This window comes from Danio aesculapii, chromosome 13 (assembly GCF_903798145.1).
Source record: "Danio aesculapii chromosome 13, fDanAes4.1, whole genome shotgun sequence".
NCBI classification, from domain to species: domain Eukaryota; kingdom Metazoa; phylum Chordata; class Actinopteri; order Cypriniformes; family Danionidae; genus Danio; species Danio aesculapii.
Window position 1 is genome coordinate 41,552,857 of NC_079447.1, and position 24,131 is coordinate 41,576,987.

The window sequence follows — 24,131 nt, forward strand, 5'->3', positions numbered from 1 at the left end:
TGAACACAGCCTCATGGCAGAAGCTATAAGTGACCTATTATTTAAAAGCGGATTTTATGTTACGTCTCCAAAGTTGTAAAAAAAAATCATCATTATCATTATCATCATCATCATCATTAATATGATTATTAAAGTAGGATTTTTGAAATTTCCTAATAAATAATACATATTAAATTTAATTTTATAATAAATAGCCTCATTATTTATTTATTTATTTATTTATATGATTTATATATGAGATTAGAATACGTGTTAGTTTTTGTAAGTGATTTTATGTTTTAGAATAGAATATGTAATGTTCAACTTCTCAATAATCCTAGTAAAGGAAACATAGGCCCATATGTGGCGTTTACATATATTTCAATTAATATGGAAAACTAGTGCATGTTTTTACCAAAACTAATATTGGATTTTATTTTAAATGCATGTTTGTGTAAAGCAATATAACTTGCACAAAGAAATGCTGGGGTTCTTCTCTAAAGAAGTTGTTACTCCACCCCGTTTAAAACATCACTGTGGGTGTTTTACGCTATAACTAACGATATTCAAGCGATAGATCGGCGACAGAGAAACTAGGGGTTTTGGGAAACACTCGTCACTACATAACTCTTTTCCAAACGATGCATCATACTATGATAGTTTAGCCGTGAGTTACGTCGTTGTTTGGGAAACGCACCCCTGGTCGGGTCTCATGGCTCCAGCAGACCTCAGGCACATAACAGGTACACATCCAAATATAATAAATAAATAATAAAAAAAAAATAAAACTTTTCAATAATTCAACATTTTATTTTGATCATGACATATTTAGCTTAATTGTACAACCTGTTTTTTTACACCTTGAAATTTGTTAGGATTTGTTTTGTGTGGCATTTCTGTGGCATTGTTGCTCAACCTGCATTTCATTTCATTAAAATATGTATTTTGTTGATTTCTTTTTCTTTTTTTAAGCATGTATTTCAACATAACTGCCACAGATGAATGCAAATGCCAGGTATTTTTTTCCAGATTTAACTGACTTCTTCGCTGTTGAACGACAGCAGATTAAAGCAAGTGAACCCAGTCCAGAACAACATGAGGTCCAAAAAAAAAAAAAGTGCGAGAGAAAGACATAACAAGACAAGGACTGAGAGAACAAATAAAGGGATGGAAAATGAAAACAGCAGGTGTCAGACAATGGGCATGCCCTCTAGTCATCTGTCTAGTCCTACTGCTCTCTTAGTTTGAAAGGAAAGAAAGATGAGAAACAGGTGAGAGAGGAAAAGAGTGTTTCTTTAACTGCCCACTGTTGATCCTTCCAGCCACACAGCGACGGACCCTCAACCCTGACTAAATAAACAGTGTGTGTGTGGTGTCTGCTCGCAGGAGACCGAATTAGCAGATAAATCCTCCGAGTGCCACATTTCACACTGAGACAGCTCTGTGTGTGTGTGTGAGTCTCACAATAACACACGCGATTGTTGCTTGCGGGGTTTAAGCGTTCTCGCTTGAGTGCTCCTCAGGAGGGCCTGTCTAATTAAATAGCGGCTTCCTCGTGGATCAAAAACACATACACACACAACTCTCAACATTACAAAAAGGGATATTAAATTAAAATGAAATTAACATTAATAACACAGCCAAAATTATATTTTATTAAAGCACTAATAAGTAGCTTGTAAACAAACTTTGATGTTGGCTTGACAAATGCTGAAATGAACAGGTCAATTTATACGGTTGTGTTGATATAAACTATTAGTATGCTGTACGGAATGCTAGCAACTAAAATAAGTCATATAAAGTAATTAATTACCTCATCTCATTTGTAATTAACTTTCAAAAAAAAGTTTGCTCAATGATTTAACACACAAGTAATAGTTAAGATTGAAGGTTTATGGTTTGAATTTCTCCAATGTCTTATTACACGGTATTTCTACTTTGTTTCATTATATATGATATTCACAGACCAAACTGATGCAACCACTTACATAGATCATATCAACACTGCTGCAAGTGCACACAACAATTCCATACAAATATATTAATTTTTAATAACTTTCAGATTCAGTATTACCAATTAGTTTTGCTATTTTTGCTCTGCCAATGAAAATGTGTCAGAATGATAACAGAATGATTTCCTGAAAGTGCAATGTCTTTGAATTAATCTTTCTAATGAATGACTTACCAGTTCTGTTTTTTTTTTTTTGTTTGTTTTGTTTTTGCACCTGAATGAACATATTTTAGTCAAATCGAATGAATGTAATTACTGTTAATTTTCATGTCTAAAAAGAAAAAACAAAAAGACTCGTAAACTAAATCTGGCCCTTATATTAAAGGTGCAGTAGATGATTGTCATCAGAAATTTTTTTGTTGTTGTTGTGCTGGTTGGAAGTCTCTTTACATTCCAATAGTAATGATTAAAGTAAATGATCTAATTGCTTTTATATGTATTTTTATATTCTGGGTAAGGCATGAGACTAAAAAAATTCTTCCAACTGAATACTGTCGGGCAAATAATTCCCATAATTCTGCTAAGTAGCCCAAACTGTCTGTCACCAAAAGTAGATTTGTACAACTGCTTACCTCTGTTCACGCAGATCCGCCGATTCTCGTTCACGTGGACGCAAGTGACAGCGGTAAAAACAAATGCTGAATCAAAACTTTTTAAAATCCTAATTCAATATTTTATTCAATCCTAATTCAATAAGGTTACTTTTGCACACAGGAGGAAGACGACACCATTGCTGAAGTATGTCTTTTAGACAGGTAATGTTATGTTTTAAAACTATTTAAGTAGATTTTGTTGTTACAAATGGGTTATATGCACGGAAGTGTTGTTCAGCCACTGAAATCTTCAGGCAAACAATCGATGTGACTATTTTCAGTTTCGAAAGAGACCATTTACAGCATTGATAATGCTTATTTTTATTTAGTTTAATAACAAAACATAAGTAAACAGCGCTATTCCATCTAGCCTGCTTTACTGAGGTGAAGCTAATTTTATATTCACTTTGGTTCATTTTTGAACAATGTCAACCTGTGACGCACTCCCTGTATTGTTTACAATGCTACTCTGAATATTCGGTCTGAAATAGCATGTAAGTATGGCTTACTAATAAGTGTAATTCCTGCACCCCACTGGTCAAAAACTAAGCATACAGTAGTTGCTTTAGGACAAAGCGCATGAGAGAGTGAGAGACCAGCAATCTTTGCAGCAATCTTTGCATGTATAAAATATTTAAAATATTTAATATTAAAATAAGTTTTACTTGCTAACTACATAACTGAAAACGTGCTAAATATAATACAGTTTTTAATTTAGAATTGTAGTATTATAAAGTACTGTAAAGTTTTCTAACTGGCGAATGACATGATCTAGTGGGTCTCTGTCATCTTTAATGTGCGCGTTCGCAATTTCAGCAAGTGTGGCTTTGGCCGGCAGGAGAGGGATTGTGTCTCAAACATATTATGCAAACCGGTTAGCATTTAGGCAGATCACCTACTGCACCTTTAATGCAACTGCACCATTATAAAAATTGACAGAGGGGTCAACTGCACACAAATACACTCAAACAATTTATCAAAATAGTCCAAATATTATCCAACATGAATAGTTATATGATAATTTCATAAATCATAATCACGTATACATAACATTTGTTTTTAACATTCACTAGTGTGCACTCTATTGAGCTTAAAAATTAGGAGCTCCCTGCCATCCTCTTGCGAGCACAAAAAAAGCTTCCCAATTAAGAGCTCATTTAAACAAATAAACAAAAGAAACAAAAAGTACAGAAGGGGGCACACGGTAAGGATAAACATTCAGCAAGATATGATATGAGATGTGGAAGGCTACGATATGACATGATATATCATATATGACAAGATATGCAACATGATATGAGATGTAAGTTAATATGATATGAGATGTGAGATCATATAATATGAGATGATATATGAAATGAGAGATGAGATAGGATATGATATGTGATATAAGTGATATGGCATGTATGATATGAAGGACTGAATTTAAAATAAAATAAAATAAATGAATGCTGATTGTTGTGGATCAGTGAACATTCACAGTGTAGATGCAAATTACTTTCAGAGTCGTAGTTTATATCAATTTGTTTGTTTGTTCCAGGGAAAAAAATACAGGAGTTTCTGGTTCACTGAGTGTCATATTTAATACTGAACCCAAAGATACAAAATATGTTTTATGTGTATATGCTGTACATTTGCATGTGTGCTATTATTTTTATTAGCTGTGAACTTATAAAGAACTCATAAAATGTGAAAAGGATTTAAAACAATGACAAGAATTCCTGTGACATACAAACAAAGAACTTCGGCAAGGAGACATTCCAGATGCTTGGACTGCAATGTCACTACAGCATTACAAAAACTTTAACTTGACTAAAAAAAAATACAAATAATAATAATGAAAAATAATAATAATCATTTTAGGGCGACCGGACAAATGTTCTAACTTCAAAATTATTCAAAAAGCAAAGGGGAAAAACTGCTTTGTCCATTAATGGCATTACAATTGCTGATGTATGCACTTCATGCAATTTTTTTCAATGATTATTCCATGCATCTAGTGGATAAGATGAGGAAGCACATGTCCGCTTACAGGAATTTCATGCTTTTAATGTTCAGGTCATTGCAGCACTGAAATGAGCTTGCCGGTTTTGTTAGAGCTAACTCATTAGCAGCTCGCACAGTTCTAGTTAACAGACCTGAGAAAGGATTGGCAAACCAAATAAAAAAATTTATTAACTAAAGATAAGAAATGATTTTATACGATAAGATAAGAATCTCAAATCAAGTTAAGATTTGCTTCTGTAATACAAATTAGCAAAAAATTTAAGATAAGCACCTAAGATAAGAAACTTGTAATACATCCCAGATATGCTTGAGCATTCTGTCCTTTTTACAACCAGGGCTCAATATTAATACGTTCCCCTATAAACATATCTGGAGATTGCGAAATTTGTCCCAGGAGCTACGTTTTTTTTTTTTTTTTTTTTTGCAGTTTTTGCTTTTGCAAATCCACTAGAGGCCGCTGTGTACACTTTTTCAGATCTCAAATTTGAGATTCGCACCTTTGCCATTTGCACCTTCTCTTCTCAATTAAATCAACCAGAGGCTGCTGTCGACTGACTGATGAACTGACTGACTGACTGACCAATTGACTGACTGACAGACCAATACTCCCACCCACTCCCTTTCCTAAACCCAACCAATAGTGTTTTCAAAAGCACCAATTGACCTGGCCACCCACTTCCCTTAACCAAACCGACAGTCATTTAATAAGCAATGCAGAAAAAGAAAAGTCCTTGCCTCCATGTTGTGCCATGTTGTCACCCTGTTATTTACTTGATTATTTTATTTTTGCCTTTTGTTTTTGTTTTACCTGCTTTCTGGAACAGTCTTTCGCCTGACTTGAACCCCGTCGTTGCGGTCAACTCTTCTCTGCGTCTCAAATCCGCCAACATACATGGTGAGCTACTGGGCAAACTGGTAATAGCGGAAAAGCTGTTAACATGGAGGTAAGTGGTCAGCTTGTAGCGCAAAAAGAAACAGAAGCTGCCGATGGCATCTTAGTGCCCCGTAGCATTCTTTTTAAAGACAAAATGCAGCCATATGTAGCTCTGGCTACAAAATTCGTGGTCTACAGAAATGTATACCGGGGTACATTTTCACAATGAGCCTGTGTTGCCTATTTATGTTGCCTGTGTTTGAACTTTTAATAGTTTGTTTAGATGTCAATGCCCATGACAATCCTAACTAAACCAAAACTCTGTCCACCTGCACTCGCACTTATTCAAATGAACTGCACTAACAGAACAATTTTATTTTAAATCCAACCAAACTTGCAGAGTGCTAGCACACTCTAACTAAAAGCGTACTGTTATATAGCAAAATATCACACGCAAACATCTACAGCTAAACGCAACATCCATATCAGGTGGATCAAGCTGAGAGGAACTCTGTGTTCGTGAACTACCTTTCCGTCCTCTACCAGCTTCAAAACGAGAAGCAGATTTTCGTCTCTCCCGCCGTGCACAACAGACAGCTCAGCTCATTACAGGAAACAGGCTAAAACAGGCCACGGGCCACCTGCTAGCTCCCTCTCTTTCTCCCTTCAATCTGTCTTTTTCTTGATCTGTCTTTCGCTCTCATTTTATTTTCTCACACTCTCTCCTTCTGACTCTCGCCCTTCCTCGCGCTTTCAAACACAAAGACACAAAGCAACAAAGAGGAAAGCACCTTGAAAGAGACCTTGCCGTTCACTGTCTCACAGATTCTAGAGACTCGCTCACTTTCTGCCACTCTCTCTCTCTATATATAACACTAGTTGAATTCCTTGTCATGCAGAGTTGACTGCTTTCAAAATAGCACTGAAGGAAAAAAAAGGCATTTATGAGCCATGACCCGGCAGACCCATAGGGGAAGATATCATAAATGTGATGGCTTTAATATCTCAATTGTCGCTCTGAATCGAATGGTAGTGCAATGAGAGCAAATGGACAAATGTTTTAGCTTTACTCAACACATTCTTTCAAAATCAAAAGATACCCTGATCTAATTCAATTTACACAAAACTTTAAGAGAAAATTGGCTAATTATATTTCATTGAAACTGAGTTGTACTGTACATATTTCATGGTTTACGTTTGTAGACACTAAAATAAATCCCTCATACTTGCTTCTGTCCCTTCTTTGCTGCTATGAAAGCTTTTTCTGTACGTTTCTGTCCTTTAGGTCTTGGTATATGCAGGAATTTGCTCTCATTGCAGCCACCAAAATAGCTATTATTTTTAATCAAAAGAGATGTAGGTGTGTCATCCAAGCATTATTGCAAGGAAAGCCCATTTTACTTGGATGCAGCCATGTATGAGGGTGTTTCTGAGAGCTTATGAAACACAACTTCACAGGAACTGTGGATTCAGAATTTCTTTATGAACAGATCAACCTTTTTTGAATAGTGCAATGTAATGGGATATAATATTACTAGCACCTACTGTGTCATGACCAAGGAAGCCAGTTTCTACAAATAAACAATAGTATCCTTAAAGAATGATCATGTGACTTTTTATTATGCTCGGTGACTTTTAAATGGACCTGTAAATGAACAAAATCTCCCTTTTTTAAGCGCCTGAAAAACTACATTTGAGCAACAAAACCTTTTTGCAAGATGTATATAATTTATTATAATTAGGCCTGGGTATCGCTCTAAATGTTTGATACCGGTTCTTTAAATTCGATAACGGTTCCTGATCAATTCTTTTTTTCGATACAAATTTGATAAAATTAGACATTATAATATGCATTTATTTTTACCTAATTATCCTAACGACATATGATTTGTTCAGTGATGCATATGTTCCCAAACCCCTCCTTAGCGTGATGCTAATATGCACTGATTGGCTCGATGACCCAGTCTGTTGCGATTGGTCAACTGTGTTCAGTGCGAGACAGAGAGAAACACCCACCACTGCTTATCAACAATGCTGAAGTAGCCAGAGTGCATGCAGAGTATATGTGTGAGCCCAATGCAGGAATGCATTCAAGCAATGCAGTTAAACATCAGCTTATTACTCTATTCTTAACCAATGACACACATTCAGTATTAATCCACACAGCGGCAAAAGCTGAACTATTTTGAAACTTGACCACCACACGTGAGTAGAAACAGCTGAGGGTGGCCATAGTAACGACAAAGGGCAGAGGATCGTGAGCTCACAAACGCATTTAAATGCCAAAAAAATGTGTTTTCACTGTGGCTTCAGATGCGATATGAGAATATAAAGACTTAACCAGATACAGTACAATCCACGTGGAGCAATTACAAGTAACAAAACACAATTAAATAAACATTTTTCAAGCTAAAGAAAACAAGGAGGCAACCATTTTAATCGCATTTACTTACACTTGTGAACTGGAGGAAGAAACTGATCCATGAACTGTGTATTGATAAACACTGCACACTGCACGGAAGGTAATTTTCAAAAACCCATGATAGGACCTCTTTAAGAAATGTGTCTATCAACTTGCTGAATCTATTACATTTAAGGTAGTAGTGCAACTAACTGATACTAGCAAGTTAGTAAGTGCACTTCATTGTTACAGTCAGTAAACTCTATCAACAGAATGTAAAACAAACACTATGAGAGCTTAAAGGTTTTGTACTTGTGTGGCCTTACAGTATTCCAAAATACAAATGCAGAAAGCCTGTTATTAACAAAAACACAAAAGACAAACGATCTCTCAAAACACATAAACTCACAGCTGTTGGGCCAGTTTACTTGGCTCGTTTCACTGAACACATAAACAGGCACATCTGACGATAAAATGGGGCACGGATAAACATGCAGAGCCAGAAATTCAGACGTAAACATCCAGACCCAAACACAAAGCAAAAATGAGAGCAGATACATTCTCATATCCGTTTACAAATCTGCACGCAGACAGTAGGGGGGCTCCATTAACGGGTCTGAGATGGATCCATCAATGTGGCCAACAAACAGTTTCATTACTATTGCATGCAATTTGATTAATAAATCATTCGTTTTGAGATGAACTGCACTAAGCATTTGTGGACCATGATCATTACTGAAGAACGGTTGTTGTGGTGTTATGTGATTCAGCATTCAGGATGTAGGTCTCAAACACTCATATGCCATCGTTCAGGATGGGTGAATCACTGCCTTTAATCACCTTAATGGTTTCCATGGGGATGTGAAAGTACATTTGAGTGCTTGTCACTTCAAGCCTGTAAACTTGGTGACTATGCAACCACAGGTGGACAACATCAAAAACAGGGTTGACTTGAGATGCTGGTTTGTAGATGGTCTAGCTGGTGAAGCTGGTTAACAAGAACCTGGTGAGTTAGAAAGCTTATTAAGATGCTAATTGAATGATGTGTAACATTCTTACCTACTGATAAGAGTCAAGTATAGTGTAGTTTAAGCTCTGTTTAAAATGTTTTACTAAATTTAAATCTATTGTAGAGTCTGTCATGGATTTTCATCAAAAATCAATGAAGACATGTGTGGGAATGTGGAGAAATATTTTAGAAAATTACATTCATTCATTCATTTATTCATTTTTCTTTCTTTCTTTCTCATGATCCTTTGTAAAAGTGAAGTGTTTTTCATAGGGATGTCCTAAATATTGAGACCATATCAATCTATTTTGCATTTAGTCAATATTGGGTATTTACTTTTTAATAGTTTGCCCTATTTATATTGCTTTTATATTTTCATACTTAAGGGATAGTTTATCCAAATATGAAAATGTTTGCACAATTTACTCAGCCTCAAATTGTTCCAAACCTTTTTGTTTCTTGATTCTCTTGATTGCTAAAGAAGATAGTTTGAAGTAAGCTGAAAACATGTAACCACTGAAAGTTGAAACTGTATTTATACATTCAGACTATTTTGTCAAACTCTCAACTTTAGGTAAAGCCTCCGCCATGTTCTCAATTGGTCATTTAAAGTAGAAGTGAAGCAGTCAGTCAAGTTTACATTACTTTGTAATTTGATTTCCACTTTAATGGAAAAAAAATATATATGACAAACTCGATTAATGTAACCATTTTGATGAAAAGAGTATGTTTTACAATAGCTTTTAGAGCAAGGGCGCTGCCATCTTGGGATATTTGCTGTGTTTGATGTCACGGCGTTGGTTCCCTGAGCTGAACAGACACAATGAAAGTAATGGGCTGACCACGGAGACTGCAAAACTCAATGGTTACTAAAGTAACCCTCGTTCCCCGAGGGGGGAACGGAAATGCTTTGTGGAAACTTCCACTATGGGGATTTTGTCAGAATCCAATCATCTGAAAGAGTAATAAAACTGGCCAATGAAATGCCAATGAGTTGGTAGCATCAGTATGCACAGCTGGCATCAATTACAACCGGTGTTGTATAAAGACGCTGCTCGTGCCACACCAAGGCATAATTTTCTAGCGGAAAGTGCCTTTTACGGCTAAAAGCTATGGGGCAATCGCTGTGGCAAGGGAACATAACATTTCCATTCACCCGCTTGGGGAAAGAGGGTTACTTTAGTAACTGTTGCATTCTCCATCGTGAGGGGATCTTCGATGGTACTGTATGTGGAAAACGTCCACTATGGGGAAATCTATGGAAAACGCCATTGAACCTTACCACGTCACTGGTGAGAGGTTTGCCAGCCTGCAGCGTGAGTGCACTTGCATCACCAGAGCCTTCCAACATGCAACCTGGCCCTAACTTACCTGAGAAGTTTCACTGGTATAGATATATTTTTTCAGGGAGCCATAAACAGCACCTAGTTAATTCTAGGGATTTAAGATAGAACAGTTAGTTGGGAAAGCGTGCAGTCCCAAATGGTAGGATGCTGCGGAGGCCACCTGCTGCCCAGTAGGGGAGACCTAGTGACAAGAAGGCATATGGGCTTGCCCTGAGAAGGTGGAGTACTCATATAAGAAAATGGTTAGTGGGGAGGGAATATACAAGCCCGCCTAAGAGTGGTCGGACTACATCGTGGCTGAGTGAGCATATGAGATCACCAGTGGGGATCGCGCATAGCAGGCACCTATACCCAGAACACGGGCTGACCAGCGGGTATGCCAACAATGTAACGGGCCAAGCACCTGACTCCTCTACTGAGTCAGATGCTGGGGGCCTCGGAGGAACTCTGCAGGGTTCGCCAAGTGGACCCAGGGTCCGTCCAGAGGCTGAGGGTGCAATGTCACAGCGGATGCCATTTACTCCAATAGCCTCTGAAATAATATCCACAGTTTTCCAGTTGCCAAGCTCTGTCAAACAGGTCAGCATCAGTTTGGTGCACTCTCGGGGAAGGCGTGCCGTCATGGTGATCGAATCCAGCTCCAACCTGAGAACAGAAATTCCGTTCTCAACCCCGTTCTCAGCTCCAACCTGAGAACGGGGGTGAGCTTGCCCTTTTCTGGGTAGATCTGAAGCCCCAACATGTTGAGGTGCCGCAGCACCCTGTCTCTGAGCATAATCAATTGCTCCCGCAAGTGGGCTAAAATTAGCCAGTTGTCAAGATAATTTAGTATGCGGATGCCCGTGAGCTGAAGGGGCGCTAGGGTACCCTCCGCAAGCTAGGTGAAAACCCACGGAGACAGAGAGAGTCCAAAGGGGAGGACTTTGTACTGCCAGGCTCGGCCTTCGATCACAAACCGCAGAAACTGACGGCGGCATGGAAGTATGGAGACATGAAAGTACTTGTCCTTCAGGTCAATTGCTGCAGACCAAACCTGAGGACGAACGCACTGGAGGATGCGCTTCTGCGTAAGCATTCTAAACAGCAGCCTGTGAAGAACTAGGATTAGTCATAGCCCACCGCTCTTTTGGGTACGATGAAGTACTGGCTGTAAAACCCGCTCTTCAACTCGGCTGGAGGTACTGGCTCGATTGCATCCTTCGCCAGGAGGACTCTCACAAGACAGGGGCAGACGCAGGGCTGACCCTGGTGAAAAATGCTCTTTCTTTGAGGGTTTGATGGCATTTTTTTTTTTTAAACGCCGTTGGATGAAGAGCCCAGCCCTCCGCCAGGGAAAGAGCAAGTTCCCGTTTTTCCGGATGGCCCGTCTCAGGGATGCTTTGTGGTTCGTTTATCGGACGTGGTGGCACCCTAGGGTGGGGGGCGCTGATTTTCTGTGAGATGCTCAGCGCAGCCGCTTGGCCGGAGGCACAGGGCAGCGGAGCAAATCTTGAAGCAGCAGGCGAGTTCCCTCACTGAAAAGCAGTGCATGTGGATGGCTAGGTGGGAGGAATGGTCTTACGATCACGCCAATAGATGGGTGGGTATCAGCCAAGTTTAGCCACCAATGTGACCATCGTCCTTCCCATGGCACACACAGCCAACTTGGTGGTACGCAGAGCATAGGCGGTTACAAAATAATGTAAACTTGACTGAGTGCTTCACTTCTACTTTAAAATACAGCTTTAAAAGGGGGAGGGAAGTTATATGATTTTTAAAGTAGTGAAAATGTATTCGGACTCTTGCTCAATTATTGGAACAGAATAACCAGGGTTCTTACACCTTTTCCAACTTTAAATTCCAGCACTTTTCAAGCACTTTCTAGATGCATTTTTATGCTTTTCCAGCACCTAACAACCACGGTAAATTACTTTTATATATGCTGTATGTACTTTTTCACAATTAAATCCATTGTGCCATTTGACATTTCAATTTAAATCGTTGAATACTTTGGAGCATAGATTTATTGGGATAGTTCACCCAAAAATGCAAAAAAAAAATAATAATAATAAATTAAAAAAATTCATTTATTGGATCTTTTATGTATAATATCTTTTATTAAAAGTATCTTTTATGTTTGGTCTCTTTCTACCTAAAGTTGATGTCTCAAAAAATTAGCTTACAGTCAGAGTTTGTTTGGGTGTAGTACCAAACTTTCATGACCAGTCGTTCATGATATTTCATGTGCATTGCTATTCAAAATTCATGTAACAAATTAAATCCTTGCCACATTCTTGCTGCAAATTAATGAACTGTTCCTATCTCAACTGTTTTGAAAATCAGTCACAAAATATGAAAACCACATTTTGCAAGCTTTCATTAATATTTTAATATTATTTAATATTTAATATTTTTTTTATTATTTTATTTATTTACTTTATATTACTTTAGCTTAGGACTAAGGTACTATTGTCACTGTATGCAAATGTCCCACCTGTCAAAGGGTGACAGTTAAGGGGTTAAAGGAAAACATGTTTAATGGTTGAAAATGTATCACCTCTCTGTAAGTAGTCTTGACATTCTATATAACTTATATATAAATGACAAATAATCACCAGGCATATAAATACAATTTCAATAAACACTTTAATTGTGTAAAATAAGCCTTCTGCTTATCTTGAACAGCCCTCACATGGCATGGCGTGCAGTACACGATCAATAACTTAAATTGGCAAGGAAGTGCCCTTTAGACAGCTGAGTTTAGGAAAAAATGAATGAAAAGGAAAATAGTGCAAAAATGAAACTGCACTGAACAAAATATAGTGCAAAAATAATAACTAGCTTATTTAGAAATAGACCAAACATAATATAACCGTCATCTTAATAACAGTAATGGTCTTTTCATGAGATGCAATATTAGTTTAATCTCAGTGATTGCAGGCCCTTTCGCGATGGTGAGCGCGCTGCAATTGACAACATCATGATGATTAAATGAAGGATTAAAAAGATCCCGAGCTTAAAATGTGTGACAAACGCTGTTACCTGCAAAGCAAACTCCCTCAGGCTTTACAGTGGATGGCTTTAGTCATTTTCATAGCGGACTTTAACTCACTGGAAGTCTTTTATCCACTCTTTAAAAAATGTAAATGCTGAATTAACATTTACCACATGATCACTGATCAGATGTGCCATTATTTGTAACTTCGGGTGGTTTGTAAAACTAACATCTGTCAGTGTTGTTTCATTCTCTCGTACTCAGACCTTTACATTTTCCTACCTTTAGCTCCCTGTCATTTGAAGGAAAGCTTGACTGAGTGATTGACAGCTGATATTAACCAATCCATTTGCGTTCAGTTCAAGGGCAGTGGGCCAATCAGAAGAGCTTTAAGGCGGGGCAGGCATTCCGGTCTTTGTTTACTGCAGCAAGTTGACATGACGACTGTTTTAAACTATTCCTGAGCGCTGTGTTTGGCGTGTTAGGTGCAAATATGCATTCTGCGTAAATGTCTCCTGAATCTGCGCATCCGTGAACGAATTTCGAGCCCTGCAATTTCAAATTCAAGCAGGTTCAAGCACTTTGTCAAAAATCCAAGGACTTTTCAAACCTTGAAAACACTATATTAAAAATCAAGCATTTCCCAGGATTTCCAGCACCCGTACGAACCCTGAGTAACAGAAGCAGCATTTATAAATAACCTTTTTTTCTAACCGAAGCCTACCGTATGAGTCATGTCAGTGTACTGTAACACAGTAAACAAACCTACATGTACATCCGCTTCACTGCCATGTGATGTGCAGCATGAGCGAAACATCAACAAGGACAGCAATCACCTCATTGAGCAGCACCAACAAAGACAAATCCACCCATGCCATTCAGGTATGCATTTGAAGTTACACAGCTTGTGTGCAATCTAATTATCTACCCACAGGTCACACAAGTGGTATTTAATTTTTTTTAAAGATGCAGGGTGTGTAGAAAAGAAAAACTTTTGAGAAGTCAGCCTAAGTCCTGGGGATCTCATTACTGCTTAATACATTATCAGTGCCAGTGGCGGTGGAGCAGCCTGTTACAAACACATCCACACAGCATTCTGTCTTTATAGACTTCAGTATGTACTCACATACACACACACACACACACACACAGGGCACAGTGTCAGCCCCAAAAGTGCTATTTAAGCCACTGATAAGTTCCCTTAGCCACTATGAACAGGGGGCTTGCTGACACAGCACAGCGGAGGTTGCCATTAAAATTAATGTCCTGGGATTAGAAAGACACTTAGGTGGGAATTAATACCAGAGAACATTATGAGAGGGTTAAATGTGTGAAGTGAATGTTCTATGATGCTAATGAGAGCACGATAATGTGAGGATACGTTGTGTTTGGTTGAAGGGCTTGTGTGTGTGTGTCTGTCACTCATTCTCTGAATGACAGAATGCAGGGAGGATGATGGGTAGTCGGGGATACTCACAGCTGGCACTGGTCTCCTTTGACCCCTTTAGTAGTACAGTAGCATTTTCCTGAGCTGGAGTGGCAGACATTGGCATGGTTGTTACATCTGCAGGCTGGGAAGAAGATGTAGAGGAAAAACAGAAGGGGAAGAAGTGTGTTAAAGGAAGTTCACTCCAATATGAAATTCTGTAAACATTTATTCAACCGCATGATGTTTCAAAACCGTAATGCCATTGTCATCACTGTTAATGTAAACTCCAGTTTAAAATAGTTTTGATTTACAACTGAGGCCTGTTCCACAAAATGAGCTGAACAAACTCAGGGTTGCTAAGTAAATTTAGGGTTTACAAAATCAGCATATCCATACTGGTTAAAATCAGGTTACAGGAAGCGCTTAATTTGAGCCGGATCTTGCCGGTCATTGTTCCAGGAAATGCCATGTTAGTAAACTGGATATTGATGTTTCATATGATTTATGTTTGCTTCTACATGTTTTTTTTTTGTTGTTGTTGTTTGTTTTTACCCATTGTTGACTCATAACGTTATATTGCAGAGATTTGAGATTCAGAGATTTGATGCGTTTTTCTGCGCTATCACCACTTAATGATAACATGTTTTTGGGAAAACTGAAATTGGGTGGCGGACGTCGGTCACGGTAACCTTTATTTCCTGGTTTTGTTCCGGAAATTATCCATTTACAAATTAAGCACTGGTTACAAGGCTTCACAAAGCTTGATAGAAACTTTCGCTGTTAGCTCAGGTTTTAACACAGAGTGTTTAACCCTGGATCATATACACCTGAAAGTGTGACACATGCACATGTGAGAAAGCCAGCAATTCACTTCCCTGTTGAAGATTAAGAGATAACATTTACAGATTATAATGAATTCAAATGCATTTACAAGGCAGAATTAAACACTCCTGATGAAGCGTAGGTCTGAGTAGGGAACTTACAGAAAATATGGTTGGATCACGCTAATCAATCATATATTTGAACAATTTAGGTTCACAAACAGCTCTAAAGTCACATATTAAAGCAACTTCATGTTAATATTTAAATGTAAATGTTAATATAAAGCCAGTGTGACATGGTGGCTCAGTGGTTAGCACTGTCACCTCACAGCTGGAAGGTCACCTCGTGTTTGCGTGGGTTTCCTCCGGGTGCTCTGGTTTACCCTACAGTCCAAAGACATGCTGTATAGGTGAATTGAATAAACTAAATTGGCCATAGTGTATGAGTGCATGTGCAATTGTGGTGTGTATGTGCGTTTCCAGTGCTGGGTTGCAGCTGGAAGGCCATCTGCTGCGTAAAATATATTCTGAAATAGTTGGCTGAGTCTTGTTATATTGAATTGTTGAATTGTGAACATTGCAAGGTGTTTGCCTTTCCTTGCCTTGCTTTGCCTTTCCTTGCCTTGCCAGTTTTGACTCTCGCTTTGTTTTGTTTGTTTTACTGTTTATTCTTGTCTGCTGCTTGCCTTCTGACCACTCGCCTTCTGGATTATCTGCATATACCAGTTTGCCCCTTTGTTGACTGCTGCCTGTCTGACCCTTCTGTTTAATAAACCTGCGTTTGGATCCGCACTACCTTTGTCAGCTTCCCCTTCACATTACACTTTTAGTGTAAAAAGCTTTAATCTGGAGCAAAAAGACTGGGAGTGGCTTTAATGTGTCAGATATACATGACTTTACTTGCAATCTCTAACCCAAAATAAACCCCAACTGGATTTGTGCAACATGTCTCTGTACATGCTATAAGGCTTGATGGACTAAAAATATATATTTTTTATTTATATGCCAAAGGAGGAAACAATGTTTATGAGACAGCTTAAGTCTGATTTGTTTTGTAATATTTCATTATTATGTGAATTTGACAAGCATTATTTGAGATTAAAATAGCATTAAGTATAGGATTTAGTCTTGGATGACTAAAATAGCTGCCCAGAGGCATAGTAAATATGGCCACAGTGTGAACTGACTTCTTGAGGAGGAGAAAAAACAGAACATTTAGTAACTCGAAACCCTGATTCGACCCATTGATTTGGACTTGACCAACCTATTCATTGAGAGAATCCTATTCAAATGAATTGTTTATTCATAAATAACAAATTAATTCAACACTTCTCTCATGAAGTCTTGTAAGTGCAATATTTTCAGATCAAATGTGCCTGCAAGTAGAACTCTACTGTCTAAATAAGCAGAACACACTTTGCATATAAACAGCAACTATTTTAACAAACCTAAGCCAACATCTCTAATTTTTCTCCGTACATATGCAATTATCATTAAAGGTTATTAGACAGTAATTTAAAAATGAAACCACATACACACACGCACACACAAATGCAGTTAAAGCACTGAGAAGAGACCATTACTCAACAAAGAGAAAGTTCATTAAGCAGAGTAGCATCACTGAGGTGAGGCTCCTAAACAAGAATCTTCTTTTCTTTACCACCCAATGACAACTCAGAAGAGCACACCTATACAACAAGAATAGCTCGAAAATGCAACAAGAATAACATTAACATAATGGCATATGCTAAAACGCCAAATTCCAAAATAGATATGTTAAAATACCCATACATAACAAAGCTCTCTGGAATGTAATGTACCAGTCATTGAGTACATTTACATGGACACCAATAATCCAAATTTAATGTGATTAAGACAATACTCTAATTAGGAGTCTACCATGTAAACAGCGATTTTTGATTCATTTAATCCGATTAAGGTCATAATTGAACTAAACCGAAATCGAATTAAAACATGTGTGCCAATTTTATTCGCATTATTGTAGTGTAGTACAGACATGAAAACACTGCTATCAAACTATTACCATCATAAAGGACTTTTCGTTGCCTTTTGCGACAGGATATTCCACCTGCATCGTGAAATGCTAATATTTTTTCTTTCCATTCGGTGTGCAGTATCAAATTCCATTAAAGCAACACTCTTCCAGCAGTTCGTACTTCATGTGTGCATCTAATACCTCAGTTTGTCAGGTGGAGGCATGCATGAAATGTGCTTGAATGAAAGTGAAACTTAGTTAAAAGTGAAACTCAGGGATACAGTTACAGTCGAAAAATAAAAAATGAAACACCCAAAATTACATGAAACTCTGGAAGAAATGTGGATAGAGTGGAGATGCAATGACGTTAATCAAACTATGTGTTATAACGTAAAGCATAATCATGAAAGGAACATTCAAAAAGCAACTTGTGTACACACCTTAATCATATAATTCTCTTATTCAGATTAAGACACATCATTTGATTAGTGATTTCCATGTAAACATAGTCACTTTCTTGGTAACCCAATTGTAATGTAAACAGCGATATGGATGACGATCCGATATTTCTGTATTGGAGACTCCTTTTTAGTGATGTTTTATAAACAAATTTCGGGAGGAGCACGCGCAGAAGTTTCAGTATCAAATACGTCATTGACAATTATTCTATTATCCAATCAGTTCTTGACCAAACCCCTATATATACCAAAGCTGTCTTACCTGCAGCATCTTACGACTTTAGCATCCCTCCACCACCCCGTCACCTCACCTCTTAAGCATTACAATCCCGGGGGGAGCGTTCTGGGGCCGGGCCAGATACTTTGCTCGAATCCCTATTCCTCTCTGTTTCCTGATAAGAGGAATAACTCGAGTTTGGGTGTCTTCCCCGAGATCAGAGCCCTCTCCCCGGACAGCATGCCAAATACGCTTTATTCTGAAACTATTGCAAGTGTGAACTCGTGAACTGATATTTACCTAATTCAAACAAAAAAGGTTGATCAGATTCAGACTTGTGTCCAAGCAGCAGTAGCCAACAGATCGCTCCTCTTAAGCCACTGTCATCTGGAGGCCCATTCTACAGCATCCATGGCAGACATGTTAGCCATCTTCTTCACAGCTCCAGTGATCCATTTGTAGACCTTACACAGTCAGCAGAGCCTCTGCATCCCATTTAAAACTGTCCATCATTCCCCTCTACATTCCTTCACCAAGAATTTCAGCTGCCTTCCTAGATAATCCTGAACCTCCCATTCCAAAGTCGAGGTTAACTTCTGACTTTGGCTGTGATTATGGCTGCCCCAGCCTTGAAAAAGGTGATGTTCCTCCAGTGACAACCATGAATGTTGATGGCCATGACTTCAGCACCTGATTGTGTGTGAAAACGGCCCTCCCTTGGGTAGAGTTGCACCAGCTATCAGTTATTGTACAAACTAAAATGTAAAGTACACACTAGAGGCTTAGATATTACTAATTAATTATAGAACGTAGTAAGTAGGTTGTAACGTCTCTGTAAGGTAATGCATTGTTGCACTGAATTACATAACACACAATCAGAGGTATTCAAATAATAGTCAGAACATGAATTAATCAAAATCAAAACATTGAACTTGAAATTATAATTTAATAGCCTACACATGGAACAGAGCAGGAACAGGGAGAAAATTTCAGAAAATTTCACAAAACAAAACTCCCATTGAACGATATGAGCAGAGGGACAACTTGCGGTTCATCTGTCATCTGTTTTCTATTGTTATTCAAGGGAAGATACTTTTACAAATATTTATTTGGAACATAGAGTTATGTTTAAACTAAGTTCAATGGTGCAACACAAAACCTATTTAGAAGTGCGTAATACAACACAGAACCTATTTAGAAGCATGTAAGTTGTGTTCCTTTACATCACAACTAAGCTACAGTTAAACATATGCACTGCTGCTGCAACTAGCATGTTTAAGACTGCTGCTTAAGATGTGCTCGAATTAACTCTTCCGGGGCATAGAGGACATGCTCCTGATTCATTCTTACCTCAGATATACAGATTTGCTGAGCTAGAAAGGAAATCATATAACACTCAGACCAACGACTTGTTTCAATGTGAATTTGTAAATGCTGTAAGGAACTCCTGTGGCCGTGCTTCTGAATCATTTTAACCCCAGATGTGGAAAAGAAAATTCTCTGGGCTACAAAGGACATCACAAACTGTTAAGGACAAAATTTGATCAACTAGGATGTTTTCCAGATACAGGTTATCGGTTCCGGAGATCTTCTCCAATGCACCATCCAAGGCCATGCTCCCTGCTACTTCATAACCATCATCCTTCTGGTCTTCTCCTCAACCCCAGCCCACACCTCCAGGAATAACTGATGGGCCATACCATGACCCTACCCTTACCATAGTGGGTTTATGAGTTGGCTCCTAGCCCTGCCAGGACCATAGCTACCCTTGTGTCTCAACAGGGATTAATAATCATCTGACCTTTCTCTGTTCCTACATGCTGCTTATCCATGCTATCATGCTTGCCTATGCCAACCTCAAGTACTTTGAGTAACAATAGAGTAGAGACTTTCTAGTCTGAGAGAGACAACGTAAGTGTGCAACCTAAAGAATAAAAACAACTTTGTTCGTCAATGTCCTTTGTTCGTTATGTCTTCTTCATCAGGTCTGGGCATGTGTTGATATAGGAGAGGAGACATAGGAGACTTTTTTGTGAAATAAAGCTGTTCTTGGAGCTTTATATGATTACAGATGAACAATTGATGTCACAAAGCATGCTTTGAAAATGTTTTACTTCTCTATTAAACTTCGAATGTCTCTGGACAATTGCTGTATATGGTAGTGATGGGTCGTTCTTGAACAATTCGTTTATTTTGAACAAACCTTTGTATGACTCGATGTAGTCCTCTCAGGGAGTTTATCGTTTATTTGCGCATACGCACATTTGTGCTGGTGGAGTAGAAGGTTAAGTTTCTTTTTCGAGTATTCTATCAGGTTTGAGTCGTTCAATCATTACGTGAAAGGTAGAAGCCAATCATATGCAGTCAGAGCCATAAAAACATTTGATTTGTTCATCTTTTGAGTGCTCAGGTTGAGTCGTTCTTTCATCACGGTAAAGACAGAAGCCAATCATATGTATTTACAGCCGGAAAAAGATTTGATCCATTCATTTCTCGAGTCCTCGGTTTGAATCGTTCGTTCATCATGTGAAAGACAAAAGCCAATCATAGGCAATTAGAGCAAAAAAAAAAAAAAGATTTGAAAGAGTCCTCAGGTTTGAGTCATCTCACTTTACATGGTGTCATGTGAAGAACGAACAACTCGCAAAACAGAAGACTCGAAAGGTGAACTTATTATGGCTGCACGATTCTGGCTAAAATGTAAATCACAATTTTTTTTGCTCACGATTTTCTCACGATATTGTAGATGTAAAATAAAGGTTAATATTAGTAGGCTATTATTATTGTTAATTTTCAAACATATGGTAAAACAACACCAATAATATTAGGCCTATGTGTACAGTCATTTTGGTGGACTTGAACAGACTTTCAATATGTCCTGTTTGTTAATTCACAGTAAAGTAATGACAACAGAATACAACTATTCATAATTATAAAGTTGAATTACTATGTTTGAGACATATACTAGTCATTTGTCATTGACAACATTATTAGACCATTTGTTTTCACTGGTAAAATGAGACATTTGTCATTATCAGATTCCCTCTTGTGTTATATTCAACATTATATAAGCTACAGTAGTTATACTGACACAGTAAACATTTATTTTCATGTACAACACTTTAATCATAACTGTAAAATGCGTTATGATCATTTATGGTGTGTGCGCCGGCTTCACTTTCACTTCCGAGAGCGGCTCATGGCACACACACACGCAAATCATTCTTTCAGGTCAGGTCTCAAGCGATCGCTCTGTGCAACAAACTGAACGTTATTTAAAACTTTATTACCTGTTATTCACATTTCTGGGTGATTTATACCTTATAAATACAGTATGTGACACTTTTAACGCCATTTGAAGGTGTCCATGTTGCTGTGAAGACTTTACCCTTCTCTCCTGACCTTGAAAATATAATTGGCTGAATCATAGAAAAGCTGAAATAAGATCGTGTGTAGGGTCGAATCGAGATTGTGATCTTTTTTCGATTAATCGTGCAGCCCTAGAACTAATCATGACTCCTTTCGACTCAGACTGTGTCCATTGGTTAAGCTTATATGGGACTGTCTATGTGACGTGAATGAATCTCTCAAATTTGAAGACCTGTCAAAAGAGGCGAGCTGAGGCGAGCTAATCAAAGACAAAAGACCAGGTAAACAATAAATAATTATTTTCTCTTTCTTATAGTATTCAAGTTATGTCTTGTTTATGGTGTGATCAATGTTTGGTGTAGTTGTAGATGAGTTTGAAAGCAACTCTTAACATTTTAATAATATTTTAGGCAAAATGAACGAAATGACTCGGAAAAAGATTCATTCACCTCGCTAGAGCAGACTCAAAGGTCCGAGTCAGTGAAATGACCCTAACTTCCCATCACTGGTATATGGAGGACGAGGGAGCTCTCGGATTTTATCTAAAACTAGTTTTCATCTTTTTTTCATCTTAAGTTTGCGTTTTGAAGATAAATGAAGGTCTCGGGAAAGGAATGACATGAGGATGAGCAATTAATGACAGAATATTATTTTTTAGGTAACCTAATAGTCCTAAATTTGATTGCTTAAGAAACAAATAGCACACCTCTCTGCAACACTCACGGCGGACTAAAACATCCGCTAAATGACTGCATGTTCTCTAACAATTATCTGAGGGTTTTTGCTGCTAAAGATGCAGGTGTTTATCAGCACATTCATCACCTTGACGCAGAGGTGATTGCACTCTATGATGAGGTGAGGGTGTGTTTACGTTGATCTAGTCACACATCTTTATGCTGTACACATCAATTAGCTGGCTTAATTTGTGTGCAATTTGTAGATTACGGCTGTATTTGCAATACTACATGGCAAGTTTTCTCAGGTACAACTGATGTCAGCAAATTCCACATGACTTAAATTCCTTCTCCTCCCTAAGTGTCATATTATACAACGCCATTAGACTATAAAATGAACTAGCTTCTTCCACCGAGCGACCCTACTGTACATAAAAATGTTTTTCATTCACTTGTTTAAATAGCATGGGGCAGCACTCCCAGTCACAGATTTTATTTGAATCCAGATACAGCCATGAAAAGGGCTGTCATATTTCTAAATGAAATAAATAAAGAGGAACAAAGGATGAGAGTGAAAGAGAGAAAGATAGAGAGAGGGGGGACAGGCTTTTTATCAAGAGGCTTTACAGCAAGTTGGCTTTTTTATCTGCAGGTCTGTTCTTTACACAACCCTCCGTTCAAATTCCCCCAGCATGCACTGGAATCGCTCTTTTATGCCAGCCAACAAGAGACGAATGACAAAGGAAAATATTCTTTTTTTATCACTCAAGATTTTATTGGTGTTGTCTGCTAAAGCAAATCAATGTATTGCACCATGGCTGAACTTAGTATTGAGGGGATTTTCAAAAGCACATAGTTTAGAATTTTAAATCGCTTATTTATACTGTTTGTGTGCATATATATCTATATATATATATGCACACATCGAATATATACAGGGTTCCAACGTTAACAGTTAAAAGCTGAATTTTAATTGCATCTATTGCAAGAAAAAGCATGCGCTGTTGTGTTGATATTTTAATAATACAATATTAAAATACTAAAAATATTTAAATTGTTTTTTTTTTTTTTTTTGTCATTTAGCATGACTTTAACAGCCAAAATATGAGGCAAATTATCCACTGTGGTTCTCATGGTGGCTATGTTTGGCTTGTGACTGCATTTGGCTTAAAGGGACAGATTTCAGCTTTAAAACATATATACTAGTGGTGTATCGGATCACAAATCTCACGGTTTGGATCACACTGTGGTTTTTGAGTCATGGATTGGACCGTTTTTCGGATCAGCAAAAAAAGGGAGGAGACAAATGTCATTTGCTTTGCATTTATACAAAAACATAACTGCAAAAATCATTGGTTTTAACAAACATAACTTAGAACCTGTAAATTTAATAATAAAAATAAAAATCCAGAGAGAACCACCTGAAAAAAAGGAAAATATTCAAAACGAAAAATCTTTGCTACTGTTGCTGATAATGCTAAATATAGAAATCCAACATCTTGTACAACATATCATATTTATTTAACAATTCCTACGTAAAACTTCATGTTTCATTTTAGGTGTATCATTTTTTGAAAACCTATTCAGTGACATAAGGTTGATGGTTGTTTGTCGCCACCCATTGGTTACACAATGTAATTGCAACAGCATTCACCAGCGTCAAGTTCCATTAAACAGTGATTTTAATCTTTACCATAAGCATCAGTGTTTATATCTGAACTACAAACTGTTATCCCACTACGTCCGTGTTATTTAATTGTTTGATACTAACTGAAAAAGTGCAAAAACTAAATCTCTCTCAATCAAACACAGATTTTAATGCAGCAATTCGAAGGATTAATACACATATGCAAATCATAATCATTTATCATTCATGTTGCATGGGTTTGAATTGAGATCATAATCTTTTAATGTTTAACTGTGCAGCTTTACACTCACTGCTATAATACTGGCTAAACAAACAGTGACACAAC

General features: G+C 37.8%; 1 protein-coding gene across 2 annotated transcripts in view; it reads right to left on the bottom strand.

Moving 5' to 3' along the window:
* Positions 1-24,131, bottom strand: part of atrnl1a (attractin-like 1a) — a 431,550-nt gene that overhangs the window by 246,717 nt on the left and 160,702 nt on the right. For both annotated transcript variants that reach the window (XM_056471227.1, XM_056471228.1), the window contains exon 21: positions 14,672-14,765. In XM_056471227.1, the coding sequence (XP_056327202.1) occupies positions 14,672-14,765 (94 nt within the window). The remainder of the gene's footprint in view (positions 1-14,671; positions 14,766-24,131) is intronic.